At 36.4% G+C, this 20,244-nt stretch overlaps 2 protein-coding genes across 2 annotated transcripts; both read right to left on the minus strand.

The window, feature by feature from the left end:
• Window positions 1-9,139: 9,139 nt before the first annotated feature.
• LOC133294814 (cation/H(+) antiporter 15-like) lies at window positions 9,140-11,599 on the minus strand. The gene is made up of 2 exons (XM_061493567.1): window positions 10,688-11,599; window positions 9,140-10,378 (listed from the first exon to the last, which is right to left on the minus strand). The coding sequence occupies exons 1-2, from the start codon at window positions 11,597-11,599 to the stop codon at window positions 9,140-9,142; spliced, it is 2,151 nt and encodes a 716-aa protein (XP_061349551.1).
• A 1,694-nt stretch (window positions 11,600-13,293) lies between these two features.
• On the minus strand, window positions 13,294-19,993 carry LOC133294811 (amine oxidase [copper-containing] zeta, peroxisomal-like). The gene is made up of 12 exons (XM_061493563.1): window positions 19,647-19,993; window positions 18,752-18,855; window positions 18,287-18,592; window positions 17,568-17,680; window positions 17,130-17,460; window positions 16,788-17,003; window positions 16,450-16,686; window positions 15,957-16,142; window positions 15,211-15,351; window positions 14,532-14,800; window positions 14,115-14,196; window positions 13,294-13,705 (listed from the first exon to the last, which is right to left on the minus strand). The coding sequence occupies exons 1-12, from the start codon at window positions 19,867-19,869 to the stop codon at window positions 13,571-13,573; spliced, it is 2,343 nt and encodes a 780-aa protein (XP_061349547.1). The 5' UTR covers window positions 19,870-19,993; the 3' UTR covers window positions 13,294-13,570.
• Between the last annotated feature and the right edge of the window lie 251 nt (window positions 19,994-20,244).

A 20,244-nucleotide genomic window follows, 5' to 3' on the forward strand; every position in this document is an offset into this window, starting at 1 on the left:
GTGAGATCTCTAAACAGAAATCTCAGTAAGACAAGGGGTCCTCAAGGATCTTCCACCCCAAGCTCACTTACATGTGCAATATAATTTCTAAAAGCAGTAATTCAATATCAGTTCCAAAATCAGTGCAATGCAGCAGATAATCATGTCATGTGTGTTATAACTATTCTATTGATCAGAGAAGTGCAGGAATACGTCTATTACCCACACAGTACCAGCCCATGATGTACCCTCCCCCAGGACCACCCCATGGCTTCCTGGCTAGGCGAAACACCACATACATATCATAAGCATTTTGCACTTAACAGCTCCATAACATTTCAATAAAACAGTACATGAAAACACATCATGCATATAACCATCCCCCCATGGGACATGGTGGAACAAACAATGGCTAAGCCGAGGACACAAAAGTTTACCTTGCAAGCTAGCTATCCAAGCCAAGAGTCCACACAAGCTCAAAGTCCAAACACAGCAGAATCACAATCTGTTTTGGACCAATCATCATATCAGTAATCATACTTAACAATTATACGACATAAAGACAACGTCTTTCCTTACATTTCATGTCTTAAGGCTTTTCACAAAGCCACAAGCCCTTAATCACTTGATTCTGACTTAAATAAGTTATTACAGAAGTTTAACTTCCACAATCTAGGGTCCACAAACTTATAACTCAGTTCTGTATGAACAATACCGTTACTGTTCTTGAAAACCCAGAATATCTGGATATTCGTCGGGGGCATATCCAGATATCCATATTCGAATATCACAAGACCCCATATCCGGATATTGCGCGACAGAATGCAGTTCTGCATTTTCGCGAAGATATCACTCAAAGGTCCAACTTTTACCATTATTATACGTCCAAGGATCCATTTTTAGGCATATACAGGTTTATATAAGTGTTGGTTACTTCATTTTAACATATTACATGCCAAGACTCCACTTTTACCCATTAAAACTCATGATCAAAGGTGGTAAAGCTTACCCAAGCTCAAAACAGAGGTATAATGGCTCTTGGAGCTCACCAAACAGCTCCTCAAGCTCAGACTTTCAAGGCACACGAAAAATGGCACACCAAAGGTTGGTTCTTTCTTCACAAAGGTCACCCCTTGGACCTCGAAATGCCATGACAAAGGCTCTCCACAACTCCACTCAAGAACTTAGCCCTCTCACACACAAAACAGAGGCTAACAACTCATAAATGATGCACCTTTCCCACTCACAAGGATACCCCACACTCACACAAGGTGTTTAGGTGAAGAAAATGAGAGAAAATGTGAAGACTTGGAACATTTTCAAGCAAGGAAGGCTAAGGAAGAAGGGTGGCAGCAGCTCCTTCAGAAACTTCACGTAGGAGTGCACAAAATCTGACCTAGAAATGTGAGCCAAGGCCTTATATAAGCCACTTAAGCTTTAATCGCACTGTATTACCGCTAATTGCTACGATTAGCAATTTAATCCCAAACTTAGAATTCTGAACCTACTCATTTTTCTAAGATTTATCATATTTATATTTTTTTTTCGCAGCACCTTTCCGGTACTCGCTTTTCCATAGCAGTATCAGTTTTGGCACCAGTTCTCATTATTTTAACTTGAAATCACAGTCCTACATATTATTCTAGGAATATTCACGCACTTATTTTAATTTTTCGAGATACTTCATCGGTACGCATTTATACCGAGTAGCAGAACCGGTATCTGCACTTTTCGTCCGAAAAGTGACTTTCAGTATTATTACTCACTTACTATAATTATTTAAGCATCATCGTAATTATTAGGGTCAATTATGGAATTATTTTCTAATTTCTCATAATTAATTAATTAACTTCCTTAATTAACGGTGCGAGTTCTTACACTCTCCGTAAAGGTACACGTGATATCCGCCCTCCAGCTAGGTATTCAGTTAATATTAGTTACCATCGTCTTTCTTCAACATATTTTGCATATCTTTCTTCTTTGTCTATTCCTAATACTACAGGTGAAGCACTTTCACATTCTAGATGGAGTCAGGCTATGATTGATAAAATGAGTGCACTTTAGTACAATGACACATAGGATCTGGTCCCTCTTTCGTTTAAGAAATCTGTTGTTGGCTATTATAACAACCTTAAATCTCAAGATGTCTTAAATAGAGGTTTAAGTGATACATTGTGTGAATTTTGTGACTGTTAAGAGGATTATAACAGTTAAATCATAAAATTGTCATGATAATTAATAAAAGGATATGTAAGAACCTGCACCGTTAATTAAGGAATTTAATTAATAAATTACGAGAAATTAGGAAATAATTCCATAATTAGCCCTAATAATTATTATGAGGCTTTAATAATTATAATTAGTGAGTAATAATGCTGAAAGTCGCTTTTCTGACGAAAAGTGCAGACACCGGTTCTGCTAGTCGGTATAAATGCGTACCGAAAAAGTATCCCGAAAAATTATAATAAGTGTATGAAAATTACTAGAATGATATGTAGGACTTGTAAAACGAGTTTCAAGTCCAGATAATGAGAAATGGTGCTAGAAACCGGTACTGGCTTGGAAAAGCGCGTACCGGAAAGGTGCTCAGAAAATTATAAGAAAAATATGATAATTCTTGTAAAATTGAGTAGGTTAGGAATCTTGAATTTGAGATTAAAATGCTAAGCGTAGCAATTGAAGTTAATACTGCGCGTTCATTCTTAAGTGAGCCTATATAAGGCCATGGCACACATTTCTAGGTCAGAAATGGTGCCTCTTACGTGACATTTTGAGAGCTTGGCTGCTGCCACCCTTCTCCTTGGTCACCTTTGCATGAGAAACCTCCAAGTCTTCACCTTTTCTTCTTTGTTTCACTATCTAAACACTTGGTTGAGGGTGTGTGAGCTTTGTGAAGGAAGTGTGTGTTCCTTTCTGAGTTGGAGAGGTTGTTGGTGAGGTGTTGAGGGGCTGAGTTGGTGTCCCTTTGGGTGAGAGCACTTGTTCTTGGCTTGTGAAGCTTCAAGAAGCCTTCTTTGTGAAGAAAAGACATAGCTTATGTGCCATTTTCGTTCTTCGGTAATGTCAGAACCTTGGGAGTGTCAAGTGAGCTCCAAGAGCCTCTTTGTTCTGAGTTTGAAGCTTGGGTATGTTGTACCAACCTTGTTCTTGAGTTTTTATGCTTAAAAGTGGAACTTTGATGCATGTAATGGATTAAAGTTGATAACTTAATGTTGGGTAATGTTAAACACACCTTAAATCGCATGTTTAAGCTTCTGTATGCTTGAAATGAACCACCTTTGTTGGATATCTTCGCGAAATGCAAAAAAACTGCATTCTGTCGCGAAATATCCGGATATGCATATTCGGATATGGATATCCGGATTTCGGGACAGCAACGAACCTGTCTTGGTAAAAATTCAACATCTTGAGTTACAGAGCTCCAAATCGAGTTCCGTTTGGACCTATGTGAAGCTAACACATAAGGCTACAACCCTGTAAAATTTCGTAGACATTGGATAAGTGGTTTGAACACTGTGTTAGTTTAAATTTGCGTCTTGGTTGCTGGAAATTCAGTTGGCAGCAGTCACTTTGCGAAAATCATAACCGAAGCTATACAACTCCGATTGAGACATAAGATATGTCGTTGGAAAGCTTGTGATGTCTAGTTTAACATATTAAAATCTCATAATTTTTGGGAAAGAATTACAACTTCAGTGTTAATAAAATGGAACCTTGGGAGCGATATCTCGTGAAATGCAGAAACTGCATTCTGTCGCGAAATATCCGGATATGATATCCGGATATTGATATCCGGATATTGATATCCGGATATGGGCTTGGAGATATTCGGATATGAATATCCGGATATTCCCCTGACATATATCCGGATATTCTGGGATTTCGAAGAACAGTAGTTGTGCTGTGAGGACAGTAGGCTATTGGGGGTTTGTGGACCCTAGATTGATGAGGTTGAACTTCTGTTTTAATTAAACTAAGTCAGAATCAAGTGATTAAGGGCTTATGGCTTGGTGAGAAGCCTTAAGACATAAAGCGTAATGAAAAGGCGTTGTCTTTAATTTGTATGCTTGTGGTACATGTTATTGATTTATATTTGGTCCATATCAGATTGTGATCTGCTGTGATTGGACTTTGAGCTTGTGGCATTGGATAGCTAGCTTAGAGGTAAGTTTTCGTGTCCTCGGTTTAGCCATATTGTGGTTCCACCATGTCCCATGGGGGTATGGTTTATGCATGCTGTGTACATGCTTTTGGATATTTGATATGTTGATTGAACTTTACATGTAATGGCTTTTAATATGCATGTGTTGTTTCATCTTGACGGGAAGCCTGAGTATGTAGCGCCATACAAGACGGTGTACCGGGGTGAATGCAAGTGGTACTTGCACGGTGTGTAGGTGATAGACGTATACCTGCACTGTCTCTGGCCAGTAGATTAGTATTGACACACATGGCATGATTATCTGCTGCATTGCATTGTTTTAGAAATGATAAATGATAAATTGCTTTTGAACTTATATTGCACATGTAAGTGAGCTTGGGGTGGAAGATCCTTGAGGACTCACTGACTTACTGAGATTTCTAGATTAGAGATCTTACCCCACGTTTGGGGAATGCTTATTTCAGGATCAGGTAGTATGGGTACTGATGCCTCAGGCGGCAGGAGGCCGGAGCTTAGCTGATTATGTTTACTGCTTATGTTAGCATGACTGGATTTGGATGCTGTTTATGTTTTCCGTTATTTATGATATGTTGTTGTTGAGACTGATGTTGGGCTTGTTGCCTTATTTGAGTGAGCATGGGGATTGTCCATGACACTTTCTGTTAGTACTTGTAGTTTAGAGTTGTATAAACTGTTAGATGGTCCGGTCTGCATTGTTGTAGTTCCGTGACTAGAGCCACACTTACATTATCTATGTTATGAGGTATTTCAGTTAGCTGTTTTTATTGCAAATTACATACAGGCGATGTTTTATTAATTGATTATTAAGCAAGCTGGTAATGTTAATGGCATCATAATTGAAAAGAAAAAGTAATTCCGCATTTTAATTAAGCGCAGCTTAATACGATATTATGATAACACTACCGGATATATACGGGGTGTTACAGGATACAGTCCATGCCTAACAAGTCGATTAGGACCTAAAAAACATAAGTTGTGTTTAGAGACATAAATGCCAAATTTATGATAACAGGAGTATTTTGGTAATTTTATAAACTGGGTCTGAACTGAGTTCCAACAGTCTAGTTAAATTCTTTGATGAATTTTAAGGGATATATATGTGTCTAATTTAATTAAATGATGTGTAAAATAATTTAAATAATTAGGTCAAAAAGTGATTAATTAAAAAGTCAACTAGGTTAAAAGTAAGCTTAAACTTTACAACTAAGCTTAATTCTTGGTCAAAGGTGATTGTATTGCTTTGTTGGCTATTTGTTATGCGTAAATATGTTATTGTATGATTGGTTGGTTCATGATTCAAGTGATGAAAACATAATGAAATTACATAGGCCTTTGTGTATGCTTGTAATTCGGCCATGTATAGTTAAATTAGGGTTTGTATGTTAAATGATTAAATGAATGTTTGAAGCATGAATTTAATGATTACTTGAAGGTTTAAAGTCATTGGATTAAAGTTTGAATGTATAAAATTCATGAAATTTTACTATGCATGATTTGGCCATTTTAAGTTAATATGGTACATCAATGATGTTTAATTTGGGTTGAATGATGCTAAGCGCATTTTTTGTACAATAAAATGTATTGGAATGGTTTGATTAAGTGTTTGAAGTTGAGAGTGTAAATTGACACTTAAAAGACATGTAAATAATGATTTGAAAGTCTAAGTTTAAGTGTATGTTTTGATGCATGATTAAATGATAAAGTGGTGTAAAGAATGATGAATGAAAAGAATGAGAATGTGTGTGAATGTGTGTCCTAGGGTTCAACAATGATTGGTTGTATGTGGTTGGAATTGAAGTTAATTGATAACTAAACCCTAGAAACTTAAATGAAATGTGTTCAAGTAAGTTTGAATGGTTAAGTCTCTAATTGATGGTGTTTGAATATAGGTTTAACCTAATGTCAAGAATAAGGATTTAGGTCTGATTTGTGGTATGGGCATGAATTATTAAAAGTGAATTATCGAGAATGAAATGTGGAATTGACATGATAAAAGTCTTGTGATACAATTGGATGTCTGAAGTCAAATCTAATAAATATTTGGATAACAGGTATAAATCAAGATACAATGATTTCTGATCAGAGTTCTCAGGATTTGACATAGTTGCTTGTGTTTCAAATAAGCATGCTATAGAGGCTTCAAAAGGTAAGCTCTTGGTTTAGGAGGATTTTCCTATGTGTTGTTCCACCAGGGTCTAAAAAGATCATTGTTGCAATATTTGTGTGTTAGTGTATTGGATTCTATTAGATACTTAGTGTAGTTGCATTCATATAGGTGATGACTATGATGCACGGACACTGACACGGGACACGACACGTTGACACGTTAATTCTAAAAAATTGCATATTTCGACACGTTGGGATACGTTTTGATATTAAATAATATTTTTAATATATATGTCTATAATATAATTTATATTTAATAGATATAACAGTTCATAATAAGTCATATAACCAATCAAATATTCAAATTTCATAACATAAATATAAACAAAAACAATTTTTCGTACATTATTAATTTTTCATGTCAAATTTCATAACAGAAAAAAATTGATTTATAAATGATTTTTTATTTTTAGTTAATAAAATAAAATTAAGACTAAAAAAAAACGTGTCCGAACCTTGACCACGTGTCGGAAAAAGTTGATTGCGTGTCGGAAAAACATGTCGGAGCGTGTCGGAGAATTGACCACATGTCCCAAAATATTGACCGGACACGTGTCCGACACGAACAATTCACAGAAATACACGAGTCCGTGTTTCAGAGGGTGATGACATGTGATTGGATATCTGAGATAACATGATAAATTAATAGGCTTATATGATGTATGTTATGCTATATGTATCTGACCTTACATGCAGGAAGTGAACTCACGGGTGGAGACTACTCCATAAACCCTGAGTTTACGAGATTTATTTCTCACCCCGTGTTATGAAGATATATTTAAGGTGTTCTTGTAGCAGGAGGAGAGACCTCTCAGGGTAAGAGGCATGTGCAGGGTGGCTAAACAAGAAGCTGAAGTATAGACATAGTAGTTCTGGATTATTGTATTTGTGTGTTTTGAGGCATGAATAGTAATCATGCATTTGTATAATTGTTATTGTTTTGAGAGGCATGTGTAGCCTTAGGTTATGATGTTATGCAACATCTCTATCAACTTGATATTAAGAATGCTTTTCTTTATAATGATCTTGCGGAGGAAGTTTATATGGAACAACCTTCCAAGTTAGTTGCTCAAGGGGAGTCGGGTCTTGTTTGTCTTCTTCGCAAGTCTCTATATTGTCTCAAGCAATCTCCACGAGCTTGGTTTGGCAGATTTAGCATTATTGTTCAACAATTTGGTATGACTCAGAGTGAGGCTGATAATTCTCTCTTTTATCATCATTCCACTTTCGAGTCTATCTATTTGGTGGTGTATGTTGATGATATTGTCATCACAAGTAGTGATAATCATGGGCGATTACTCAGTTGAAGCAACATTTATGTCATCATTTCCAGACCAAGGATCTTGAGAAACTTCAATATTTGTTGGAAATCAAGCTGACCCAATCTAAAGATGAAATTGTGATATCTCAAAGGAAATATGCTCTGGATATTCTTGAAGAGGCTGCTTTGTTAAATTTTAAGTCTATTGATACCCTTGTGGATCCAAATATCAAGCTTCCACTGAATCAGGGGGAGCCCTTTTCAGATCCTGAAAGGTATAGAAGATTGGTTGGAAAACTGAACTACCTCATAGTCACTCGGCCTGACATTTCATTTGCAGTTAGTGTGGTAAGTCAGTTTCTTAATTATCCATGTCAAGAACACTGGAATACCATCATTCTTATTCTTAAGTATATCAAGACATCTCCAGGAAAGGGAATTGAATATGAAGATAAAGGTCATGTTAAAGTTGTCGGATACTCTGATGTTGATTGGGCCGGTTGTCATACTGATAGGAGATCTACTACTGGATATTGTGTCTTCGTTTGAGGCAACTTGGTTTCCTAGTAAAGTAAGAAGCAAAATATAACTGCCAGATCAAGTGCTGAAGCAGAGTATCGCTCCATGACTACTACTACTTGCGAGTTCATTTTGCTTAAGTAACTTCTTAGAGAGCTCAAGTTTGGAGATACTGGACCAGCAACTTTCATTTGTGATAACCAAGCAGCACTACATATTTATTCAAATCCAGTGTTTCATGAAAGAACCAAGTATATCGAGATAGATTGTCACTTTATTCGAGAGAAGGTCCTTGCTAGTGAAATTATGAACAGTTTTGTATCCTCTAATGATCAATTAGCAGATGTATTTACTAAGTCTTTGAGGGGTCCTCGAATAGAGCATATATGTAACAAGCTTGGTGCTTGTGATTTATATGCTCCAGCTTGAGTGAGAGTATTGTATATATATAGTAAAAGTAGTATAAACTTAGTCTCACATCATGTATTTCAGGTTGTATATATTCAGTAGTTCTATATATAATATAGCCTAGCCTCCGCTGTGTTGTTATGACACACTGATTTATTTCAATATTCCTTTCGTCTCTTGTTTCTTTACAAGATAAGTAAAGTACACCAAATTGTTTGAAGGTATACCGTAACATTGAAAAAAATAGATACTTTTAGTTCAAACAAATGCAAAGGTGTATATTGAAATAAAATAAAAAATAGTGTTCTCTTCTAATTTGAAGGTGATATTTACACTATCAGAAATTTCTTTAATTTACAACTAGAGGTACAAATGATCCACTCGCTTCTCCATATGGCAATCGTTGAGTGAGTTGAATTGGAAATTTCAGTCTCAATTTGGGGAGAAAGCAAGCACTATGACTTCCCTTCTCCATGCATATTTGAAGTTTCAACTTTCTTGTTTAAGCAGATGCATCAGGAGCATGCATCTTTGCATGTTTGTCACAAGTAAATTATTTTCTACTTCAAAAGACATACCCATATCTCACTTCTCCATTCTCCAATTCCCAAACAACATCAATGCTATTGTGCCTTCACAAAAGGTGACTCGAGATCCTCATCCTTTGAAAGCTCCATGTTGGAAGCCTGAGTGTTATTAGACCTAATTCCCATTCCCCCAAACCCATATTGCTGCACAACAAGTAACGAAGAACGTGAACCAAAGCTATTTGATGCCAACATGTCCCCTAAAACACCAAGTTCAGGACAATCTGTCCATTCCAATAATTGTGACATGACTTGAGAGTTCCTTCCTTTTCCTTGTCCTAAAACATATAAATCATAATCTCCTTGGTCCAATTCAGTAAGGACTTTAGGAATATCATCACCACTATGCACTTCCTTCTCTGCATAACTTATGGAATCCTCATTATGCACTGCCATAAGCCTAAACAAATTTACATAATCTTCATCCAACTCTTTTTGCTGATCATTATCTATTACTGTAGAAAATAGGCCACGAGATTCACTTCGTGCTGATGTATCTGCTTCTGCAGCCTTTCCAAACAAAAGAACACGCACCATGGAAAGTTGGATCCTAGGATGTCTTGACATTCTCCAAGCAATAGCTAAGGCTTCACGATCATCAGGCCCACCAATGAAAATCATAGCAACACTCCAATTGATCTTGGAAGGTAACCCAAGACCACGATCAACAAAGATTCCCAAAGAACAAGGTGCATCTTGCACAACACTTTGGTTTATCTCTTTGAATGTAATGTTTACTATCTCTAGAGTACCTTCTGCACTTGATTGTTTGTGAAATGGAAGGAGAATTAAGGATGCTTGTTTATCATCTGCTAAACTGTAAATGTCCTTATGAATGGTTCCATAGGGTGACACAGCAGTGAGAGTCTCCACACTAGTGCGATCATGTGAGGATGCATATTCTGTGAAAACATTAACAAAGCTTTCAAAGTCTTCTTGTGATTGGTGGGAACTTGTCTGGTCATGATGTACAGCGAGAATGTTAGTGGCACGTCCTTTGAGCTCAACAAGTTGAACAGCAAACACATTTAAAGGGGAAACATTAATGCCATTGCATGCTTCAAGGATGCTTGTCATTCCTGTGGCTTGGCGTGTGTTGTGGAAACAAACCAAAACTCGTGTCGCTGCCCCTGCCTTCAAGTTCTGTACAGTCCTCTGCTTATTTTGCTCAAATCTCTTTATTGGCTTGTATATATAGTTTATGATAGGAGACACTGCTAATGTCATGAAGAGAAAAGATAACACCATTGTTGAATACCCTTCCACACTCACAATCTGAAAATAAAATTATGAGTTATTCACTAACTATCTTTAGCTTATAGATTTAGTTACCATAAATTAAATATTCAAGAGAATAATATAAAAGATATAGCCAAAAAATATATAATATGTATATATATATATAGTCACAATATATCAATCTAAATAAGTTCTCTTATATTTATTTTATTAACGTCAGATTAAATATAGATCAATATATTTTCACTAAATTGATCTGACGTTAATAAAAATAATAATAATAAGAGGTGATATACTTAACTGGTGATAAGTATAACGGGAACGAGACTCGCAATCAATATATACCTTCTTGTCATGTGCTAAGTTAAGGATTATAAGTGGCAAGAAGCCTTTGGTGTTCATAAGTGCTCCAAGAGCCACACCATCTCGGAAAGGCATACCATAGAAACGAGTGGCTATTACAGTGCTTATAATCTTTGTGGTGCATAACAAGAGCACGGTTACTATTACAGGAACCAAATTTGATGCTAAACCTTTGAAGCCAAATCTGACGCCACAGCCAGCAAAGAACAAGGGTGCAAGATACCCAGAGACAAGATCATCTGATTTCTCCATCAACAATTCAGTGAATCTTCCACGAGGAAAAATCAATCCAAAACCCAATGCCCCAACAAGAGAGTGTGTACCAAGCAATTCAGTAACAGCAGCACAAGCGAAAACACCTATGATCACATAAGACAACTTGTAATTGTCCCACTCATTCGGATTGGTTTTTTCTACTAATAACTTGTCAAGTAAAGGGCGTAACGCAAAGTAACAAAAAAGGCCAAAAACAAGGGTGCTAAGAATAGACAGTGTGGCTCTTTCACTGTGAATGGCATATGGAATCAACAAAACAAACATAACCCAATTATAAAAGTCACTAATTGTGGCTGCTTTTAAGGCCACTCTACCAAGCTGTGTATAGACGATCTTGAGATCTGAAAGGATTTGAGCAAGTACAGGAAAACTTGTGACACTAAGTGCTAAAGAGCATATTAAATAAGCCATAGGTGTGTTGAAAAGTGCCAATTCAGGATGAGATTTTGTGGGGAAATTTTGAGAGTAATAATGATATATCATAGCCCCCAATGCCATTGGAACGAAAATGCCTGCAATAGCGATGCTTGTTGCCTTCCTTCGTGCTTGTAGGATACTGTCTAAGTTCATCTCCAATGCAGTGAGGAAGATATTGTAGATTAGACCCACATATGCCATCGTTTCAAAACTAAGCAATGCTTCTAGACGTACTGTTCGATGATAAAATTCGGTTCCCCCTAATATGTCTGGACATAGCAGCATACCCCCCTTCATTTCAAACACAATGAAATAAAATAAGAATATACTTTTAAAAATAAAATAAATGCTCAATGTAGTACAATGAAAAACAATATCATACTATGTGATTTAATGCGATTCTCACATGATGCCACACACAATGTTTGTAATGTTGTGGTGCTGATTCAACCAACGTCCTTCTATCATATGGCAGAATGTTTTTACTAATCTCAATAATGGGGCTTTAAGCGTGACAAAATGGAGAATAATTTTTCAAATATGACATTTTGATATATATATATATATATATATATATATATATATATATATATATTTTCTTATCAAAAGTAAAAGGGTGTTAATAGATGCACTTACAATTAACTCAGCAACAAAATAAGGTTGATTGAAAGGTCTGAAGATGTAGTGCAAAAAACGGGTGGAAGAAACAACGAGAATCATTAGGGAGATAAGGCGGGGAAGGTTGGTTGATAGGACGTCTGAACCTTTCCAAACGGAATTGGGATTACTCACACGTATTTGGAAGCATCCCCAACTTGATGGCTTGTTTTCCATTACTCCTCTTGATATCTTAAACCCTTTATCTTTATCCTTGTGATATTAATTGGATTTTCTTCTAACTTTTATCCTTCTCCTCTCTTCAAACATTGATACCTTTGTCGCCAACACTATCAATTTAATGTACGTATAAATGTGGGAAATGAATAGAAAGAGAGGAAATGAGAGAAAAAGCAAATAAATAAATTAAAACAAACATGTCTGGGGTTTTGTTGCTTTTTTTTTTTTTGTAAACTTTGTTGCTTTGTTTTCTTGTCTTCAAGTACGTGCAAATTCCTAACTGATTGACTATTTCTGTTTTGAGTCATTTCTCCTGTAAAACAAGTTCACAAATCTTTGACTGATTTCGTTCTCATCCCTCGTATTATTAGAATATCTTAATTAGTCAATCCTCTCTGTCCTATTATTATAATTTTTTACTATTATATATCAGCGGTTGTAGCTATATATATATATATATATATATATATATATATATATATCAATCTATTTTTACATTACCTATTTGATTTTACCAACATATTAACAAAGGCAATGAGGACGCAGAACTTACGCAGTACGTAATGCTCATCCATATACGCGAAATTTAATTACTATATAGATGGTTCAGTTACCTATTGTACTTATGATTACCCGACTTGTATCTTAAGCAAGCTAAGCGAGGTCATGCGTCATGCCCTCTCGAGAGATTATCCATAAATCAATTGTACATTCTTATTCGATCTTCCGAATTCTATCTTCGTGGGTATCGGAGTCTTAGGGAGTTTCCGCTTTATTGTTCCATAACTAATTTTACAAAATTTCTTTCTAACCAGTCATATATCTTATGGAAGTCCGTTGATCCAAATCCTACAATTTGAGCACACCATCCTGTAAAATTATATCTTCTGGGGGCACTTACACTGAGCAACTAACAATGTAAAGAATAAATCATAGATTTGAGCTATATAATGAAAAGGAAACAAAAAAAATAGCAATCACAATACACCACCACATATGCTGGTTCCAGAATCGTGATACCACAGCACATTAATGAACCATTTATTTTCAGTGTCGAATTTGAAACCATAATTTTATCAGGTAGGAAGACCAATCAAATGAACATTATCAGCTAGCTTTCCAACATAAACTAGAAAATCACGATTCAAGTCCATAGCTTGACCATTATTCTTTTCTCTCTTTTTTGGATACAAGAGAATTTTAAAACAGGCTTGACCATTATTCTAAACTCAAACATAATCTGCTCAACTTGATGTTTCAGTGGATATTCCAAAATAGTAACCGTGATTCTCTCTGTCAGCAGCACGGAGCCGTAACTTTTGGTGGGAGAAGTTCCTAAAGCTTGGACGCTAACCCACTCTGAACTGGCTTCGAAGCACCATTCTCCTTAATGTCATTATCTTTAGATTCCAATTCACATGGATTCGGCGGGACATCTACTGCAGGAGAACAGTTGAAGAATCCATGAGGCTGCACACAATAAGGGAGCTTCACAGGTCAGACAAATGAAAAACTTCCACAGATGCACTTAAATGCGTGACATGAATAAAATAATAAGACCCGATCACCTGAAACAAACAAAAAAATTCAGAGACAAAACAAAAAATCATTTCATAGAAAAGATGTGCTCTACTGAACATCGTCCAGATTCTCCAGAACAACAACGCCAAAATCAACAATTCTTGATATTCTAATGCTGTTCAAAGCTCTTGCATTTAAGCATTTTATAGTTAACAATGAAAAGTTAAAAAAAAAAAAAAAAAAAAAAAGCAAGAGCAATTGAGCACGTATATCAAGTAACTTAAAATGATAGGCAAACAACAGACTAATCAAAAGCGTTCTCAGAAAAGTCCATGAAAACAATCAACCAATTAATTACCATGAGCATAAAACCAATGTGCTCCACAGGCATGACAGGCCAGTCTTCTAGACGGGGAACATGTGTGATTCCGAATACATACCTGAAGATAACAGGGTTAGTCTGGAGAAGACATAACGTGAAAAGATATTGAGGATGAAACATTAAAGTGAATTGGGACGAGAAAATGGAGATTGGAGAAACTTATTTCGCCCTTATTTGAATAAAACATTATGTAAACCACTGAATAAGCTAATTCTTGTTGCAGTTACATAGTGGAATATACTATTTTTACTGATACAAGTTAGATTATTAATTTAGCATTACAAATTTTGTAAAATATGAAATACGAATTCCGAGAATACTTTAGTGGAATTCAAGTATTTCTTTTTTTTTTGTGTGTGTGTGTGTGTGTGAGAGAGAGAGAGAGAGAGAGACCAAAGAACTATATTAGTTTCTTCCAATGATCGATTCTGCTTAACCCATGTAGCTAGTCCTTCGCCAACGCGTGGATTTTGATTAGGAAATTCTCCTCCAGGAAACATCTCACCCCGTGAATATGTTGTTACCCAAAGATTATGCTTCAAGAAAGCAGCTCTTCTTAAAAACTTGGCCTCAGAACCTGCCAACGGTAAGCAGTTTGAGCCAGGTACCAGCTTGTAGCCTGTCAACTGTCCAGTTCTATTGCATGTTCTTGTGTTCCTTACCTGAAGGATTATTAAAATAGTAACAGGTCTCAATCAAAGAATTAATTCAGAAAGTGAACAACTATTAGAACCATAGTTAAACAAAATATATAAAGCTCTAGTCTTCCACGCTAAAAGCAAAGTTCAAAACAAAATACCAGTAAGTAATTTCCAGGAGATGAAACCAAGTGCAAAATTCTCAGCAGTTGGTATGAAAGACATCTATAGAATTGTAAACATTATGTGCTTACTTCCATAAGAAACCTATCATAAAACTTTTCAAAGATTAAGGGACATTCATCTGATATGATTATTTAGGCTAGGTGTAACAACAATTTCCCACCATTGCAAATAAGAAACAACAGTTTGACAGTATGAAATTATCAACGTCAATAGTCAGAAGCTGGGTGCAAAACCCAAGGAAGACTTACAATCCAATGTCGAGCAGTCAAAGGATTGCAATCACGCATGGCTTCCAATTCAGATCTGAGCAAAGTCTCTTCAGCATAGAATGCATTATTGTGAACATTATTCTCACCAGGTTCCTCAACTTTCATATTAACCTCCACAACCTACCAAACATCTAGAGAGAGTAAGAATGTGCACTCAGAAAAGAATTATGAAGCATTAGCCAAGCTAAGCTACAAAGATTAGTGAACAAAGAGGAAGCTGTTACAAGTAAAATTGTAAACAAAGTATGAAAGCAGCCAATTCAGTTATTTCAGAGTTAAAATATCGAAGTGGTAAAATTGGCTTCTGAAGACCCAAGGTAGATTATTCAGAGGGACTTCAGCACTGTAATAGCATATAGCCTTGTCTTACAAACTTACAATTTCTAGGGCAGAGAAACTTTCATAAAACATAAGATAGTTTGATAAAACAAATAAGGAAAAGTGGCAGCACTTCAATCCCAAGTTTTGTGCATAAATGTTGAGGCGTTCATTGTAAAAATTATAATCAATAATTCTTTTAGGAGACAGTATGGTAAGCAGTATAGCATGCTTCAAGGATGTCAAAATATATTTCTACAGGGTTATCTAAACGCCATCAGAAATGTCGGCTACTAAACTAGTACTAATGCATGACACGGGAATTATTCTATTATAAGAGATGGCAGCAACATAAACCAATATGAATAATGGAGACAGGTAAAATTCATTAATGCAATTCAAATTACCTGATTCAAAGCTTCACTAGGTTTAGAATCAATAGACATGTCCATGCGAGCTACAAAAAAGTGTTGATGAACTGGAGCATATAGACCTGGTGCAATCATGGTTCCATATTTGCGAAACTCTCCAGGCAGCAAAGCTCCTAAGCTGAGAATTCCAGTTAACTTGACTTCAGCCTCAATCTTTCCATCCTGGAACAACATATGCCATCATTTTTAACAGAGTCAAATACCATATAACAAGAAGATTAAAGAAAAATAAAGCAAAAGATAATACACAAGTAATTCATGAAAAGCAAAACAAAAAAAAATTTATATAATGTTGACAGTGCAGTCAAGCAAAAATTACAAGCTAACTAATTACAAGGGCGATGCAAAGTCTCTCAATAATTCAAAGGATGACGAGGCTGCATATTTGTGAATTTATGAAATAATTATATTTAAAATATAATTAATGTAAGCAAATTTATCTCTTAAAAGGATGCGATACCCTACTTGCCTGATAGAAGTGCCAAAAGAATCCATACTCATAGTTGGCCACAGTACATACAAAAGAAACAGAAAGTCTTCTAGACCTTCGGACTTCTGCTAAGCCAGTTCTCCAGTCTTGGTGCTTCCACAGAATTCCATTATCCTCCTCATGTAAACATACACAGTTTTCAATTGTCTCCACTCCGCCAGTGAAATTTGTGAAGTGAGCATCAAAATATTTTATGTAGCCCAAACAATCACATCCCTGTAACAACAAACTTTGACTTTAGATAAATGGGAATCCAAAAAGAAAGAATAAGATGTCAAATAATACATATACAAGAGGACAAAATGTAATTCTAAAACCTTCTTGAGGGAATGAGCATTTTTTCCCAAGCCATCTTCCCCAGCATCAAAAGCATTTTTTCTGTAATGTGGGTCATTTGGATCTCCATAGGGTACAACCATCTCCACAAAACTCAGCCGATGAGCAACAGGCCTTCGCCCTCGACTACCATCAACATATGCAACAGAATATATAACCAAACCTTCTTTGGGTGTGAATCCAATACGAAAATTCCACTGTTAGCAGAGAAATAACAAAGAGAATAATTCAATATCAAGTTGCAAATTTAGTAATTAATAGTTACAATGCATCAACTCTTTTGACATTTCCAAAGAAAAATCAATAAGTAATTTAACATCTACCTTCTGCCATTCAACAAAATACCCATTGACACGAAAGCTCGGACCTTCTGGCTGAATAATTTGCAAGGGCTTTACATCACTTCTATCCACGCCACCTCTGGTTTCACCAGCAGTATAGTTCCTTAAGGGATCAACCGGAGGCAGAGGAACAAGTTTACGGTCCTCAAACTCTATCACCACCATGTTTTGCATATCAACAAGAACATGGATGCCCTCAACTGGGCGGGCATAGCCGTTTTCCATAGGGCAATCACTCTCAGATCGACAAAATAAGAGTGGTTTGGCAAGTCTTCGGCCAGGAGCATCAGCCTCACTGTGATAACCAACACACCTGCAGTTACACAGAAACAAAGCTTCAATAGAGAAAATGCAAAGAAAAAGAAAAGGAAAACCTCCAGACCAGCGGTCTATCAACAATGTACATCCAACTAAAATTACCAGGGATCAACCATTACAAGGTCCATGTCTTCAACACCCCTTTTCCTCATAGCCTCAATAAACGGGGGGAAACTTTTAACAATAGCCTCGCATTCTGCATATTCCTCAGCATCCTGAAGATAGAGAGAATATTATGGAATTGAGAATTGCAGCATATTAGAACTATAGGAGCTTAACAAATGTGGACATATTAAATGTGCAGATATAAATAACTTAACAGCTGTTGTAAACTCCATGCTTGTGATTATTTTCATAACAAAACTTGGACCTCCAATTTCAGAAGAGATATGAAGTTTTCTTCATTCACTTTGAAGGATTGGAAAAAACAATACATAAAATATTTAAACTTGTATCGAAACTTAGATTGAGCAGAATCTAGAGCATCTTTTTCACCTTATCAGTATAACTATAAAAATAAACAAATAAATCTGCTATGGTAAGGAATAAAAAAAAAAGTCACACTTGAATTTCAATATTTTAATCTGATTTGTTACTCAATACTCGTATCTGAAACTCTTGTTCCTGAACACAAGCAAAAGCAAGTCACCTCACTACAGGGATTGCTTCCATTTATGCAGCATATTCTGCAAGTGTTTCTCAAACTGTCAGTGCAAAAGCAATTAAACTGGCACTGAGAAGATTTCTATTTCAAAAAGACTACAGTTTGTACACAAAGGTTAAAAAGGGAATCATAAATCGCAAGGAATAGATCAACATACCATTGGAGGCTGAACATCAGGAACAACATGTGATGAAATCACTTTTCCACGGTGATGACCACCTCGAGTTACTGCATGTACTTGTGATAATTCAACAATCGATAGACTAGTCAGGTTCGATATCTTGTTGTAAACAACAAGTCTAGCACATCTTGGAGGAAGTTTAGCGGGAATTACAGGCCCGCCTTTACTTCTAGGAAGTAAAGATGGTTGGAAAGGAGGAAAAAAATAAGCATCTGCCAGTGCAACAACATGTTTATCTGGTTCGAGCAAAACTACTTCAATAAAGCGCATGCTATCTCTGAGCTGTATGATATAAAGACAATGGAGGAGGAGAAGGAGAGGAATCATTCATAATCATTGCTTCTAAGTACAGAGACTCAAATTTAATTGTCTAATAATGTAAAAAAAAATATCAAAATATATGTCCTCGTAAACAAAAAAACTAATGGTGTAGCTAACAACCTCAGGAGTAGCTCCAGCAGCCCTTACAGTTGCCACTGCCACAGAGATCTCAGCGGCAGATAAAGGGTCCAAAGGGTGGCTTGACTGGGCCCTTGTAGTGACTCCTGTGCAACATTACAGCAAATATAATATAAGAGAGAACACGATTAACTAATACAAAAACAAGTGAAAGCAAGCAGAACCAATTCAAAATTTTGCCAAAAGCAAAAATTTAATAAAAAAGAAAAAACTCCAAAAAGAATGCATCAGTGCCAGTGATGTGATTGGCAAAACATATTACAGTCAGTTTCTTCATATATAACAACCAATATTGCCATGTCCTGATATAAAAAAGCATCTTCAGAAACAAATTCGAGTAGCAATCAGCAACAAACAAAGACTTCTTTTCTTCCTATTTGATTTTACAAACAAAATCTGCCACTTCCAACTTCTTTCTAGAAGCGCAACGTAGCAACTAGCATGGAAAACTAGCATCACCAGTTCAAACAAATTCAATGTATAAAAGCTATAGATGAATCTCGGAAGGTGGCTAACGAATTACAAATATTTCAACGAACCTACGTATATATAAATAGACACATGCAAGCACACACACACTTTACCATTCATAACAATATGAAGTTAATCACCTTTCGATTTTCATTTATTTTTCATTTTCTTTGTTCTTTTTTGTAAATATTCTAATAGGTTCGTCCCAGGTCGTCCAGGATTAAGGCTTTAAATCCCTCTCAAAAATGATATTGAGAGGATCAAACACATATTCCCATCCGACCTGCTCAGCGTCATGCGCCTACATCCGTTTGGTTATTTTTTTTTCATTTTCTTTTGTGTGTGTGTGCGTGCGCTATTTTAATTGAGCATATTTTATTTTATTTGCAAAGAAAGAAAGCAGTACCCTTAGCAGCAGGGGCAGTGGCGGAAGGTTCAGAGAGCGAATCGACGGGGCGAATCAAGGCAACCTTGTTTGGGGGGCGATCGTCGGGGAGTGCGGCGGTCCAGTCTTGCGGCGCGGCGGAGGGAGCGGAGGCTTGGCGGGAAATGGTGGTAGAATCGGCGTGAGAACAACAAGTAGAAGTAGAAGGTGAAGGTGGCGTCGCCTTTTCCGAAGCTGAGGCCATTGCAAAGGGTTCGCTATCTCGCCGATTCCGCCACAATAGCTCACAGCACAGTCCACTGACATACAGCAATTCACCCTTTCCCTCTTTTCCACGCGCCGGAACGTGACTTCGGACGAACACAAGAGAAAACAAGAAGAGGAGGAACTAGAAGGAGCAAAAGACTCTGCTGAATTGAAACAAGAGACGGACACTTAATATATATTGGCAATTGAAGCCACGTGTTTTTGCTTTCTCTCTCCGTTTTTTTTTTTAATCTTTTTGCGTAACGTAAGCTATTTTCTTTTTATCAAATATATAGTAAAAAGTAATACTATTAGTAACATTGACCATTTTGCCACGTCTGACCAATTTATTTACCAGACTGTCACGTGAACA

This window comes from Gastrolobium bilobum, unplaced genomic scaffold (genome assembly GCF_033153095.1).
Source record: "Gastrolobium bilobum isolate Gb01-03AN ecotype WA unplaced genomic scaffold, APGP_CSIRO_Gbil_v1 utg6601, whole genome shotgun sequence".
In the NCBI taxonomy this organism is placed as follows: domain Eukaryota; kingdom Viridiplantae; phylum Streptophyta; class Magnoliopsida; order Fabales; family Fabaceae; genus Gastrolobium; species Gastrolobium bilobum.

Bases quoted from the DNA above. Each gene is read 5' to 3' on its own strand.
- LOC133294814 (XM_061493567.1), bottom strand. From the start codon at position 11,599: ATGGCATATGTGGGTCTAATCTACAATATCTTCCTCACTGCATTGGAG. The intron at 10,379-10,687 runs GTATATATTGAT...TTTTATTTTCAG, and splicing joins ACTTAGCACATGACAAGAAG to ATTGTGAGTGTGGAAGGGTA.
- LOC133294811 (XM_061493563.1), bottom strand. From the start codon at position 19,869: ATGGCCTCAGCTTCGGAAAAGGCGACGCCACCTTCACCTTCTACTTCT. The intron at 17,681-18,286 runs GTATGTTGATCT...CTCTATCTTCAG, and splicing joins CTGATGTTCAGCCTCCAATG to GATGCTGAGGAATATGCAGA. The intron at 14,801-15,210 runs GTAAGTCTTCCT...ATAATCCTTCAG, and splicing joins TGACTGCTCGACATTGGATT to GTAAGGAACACAAGAACATG.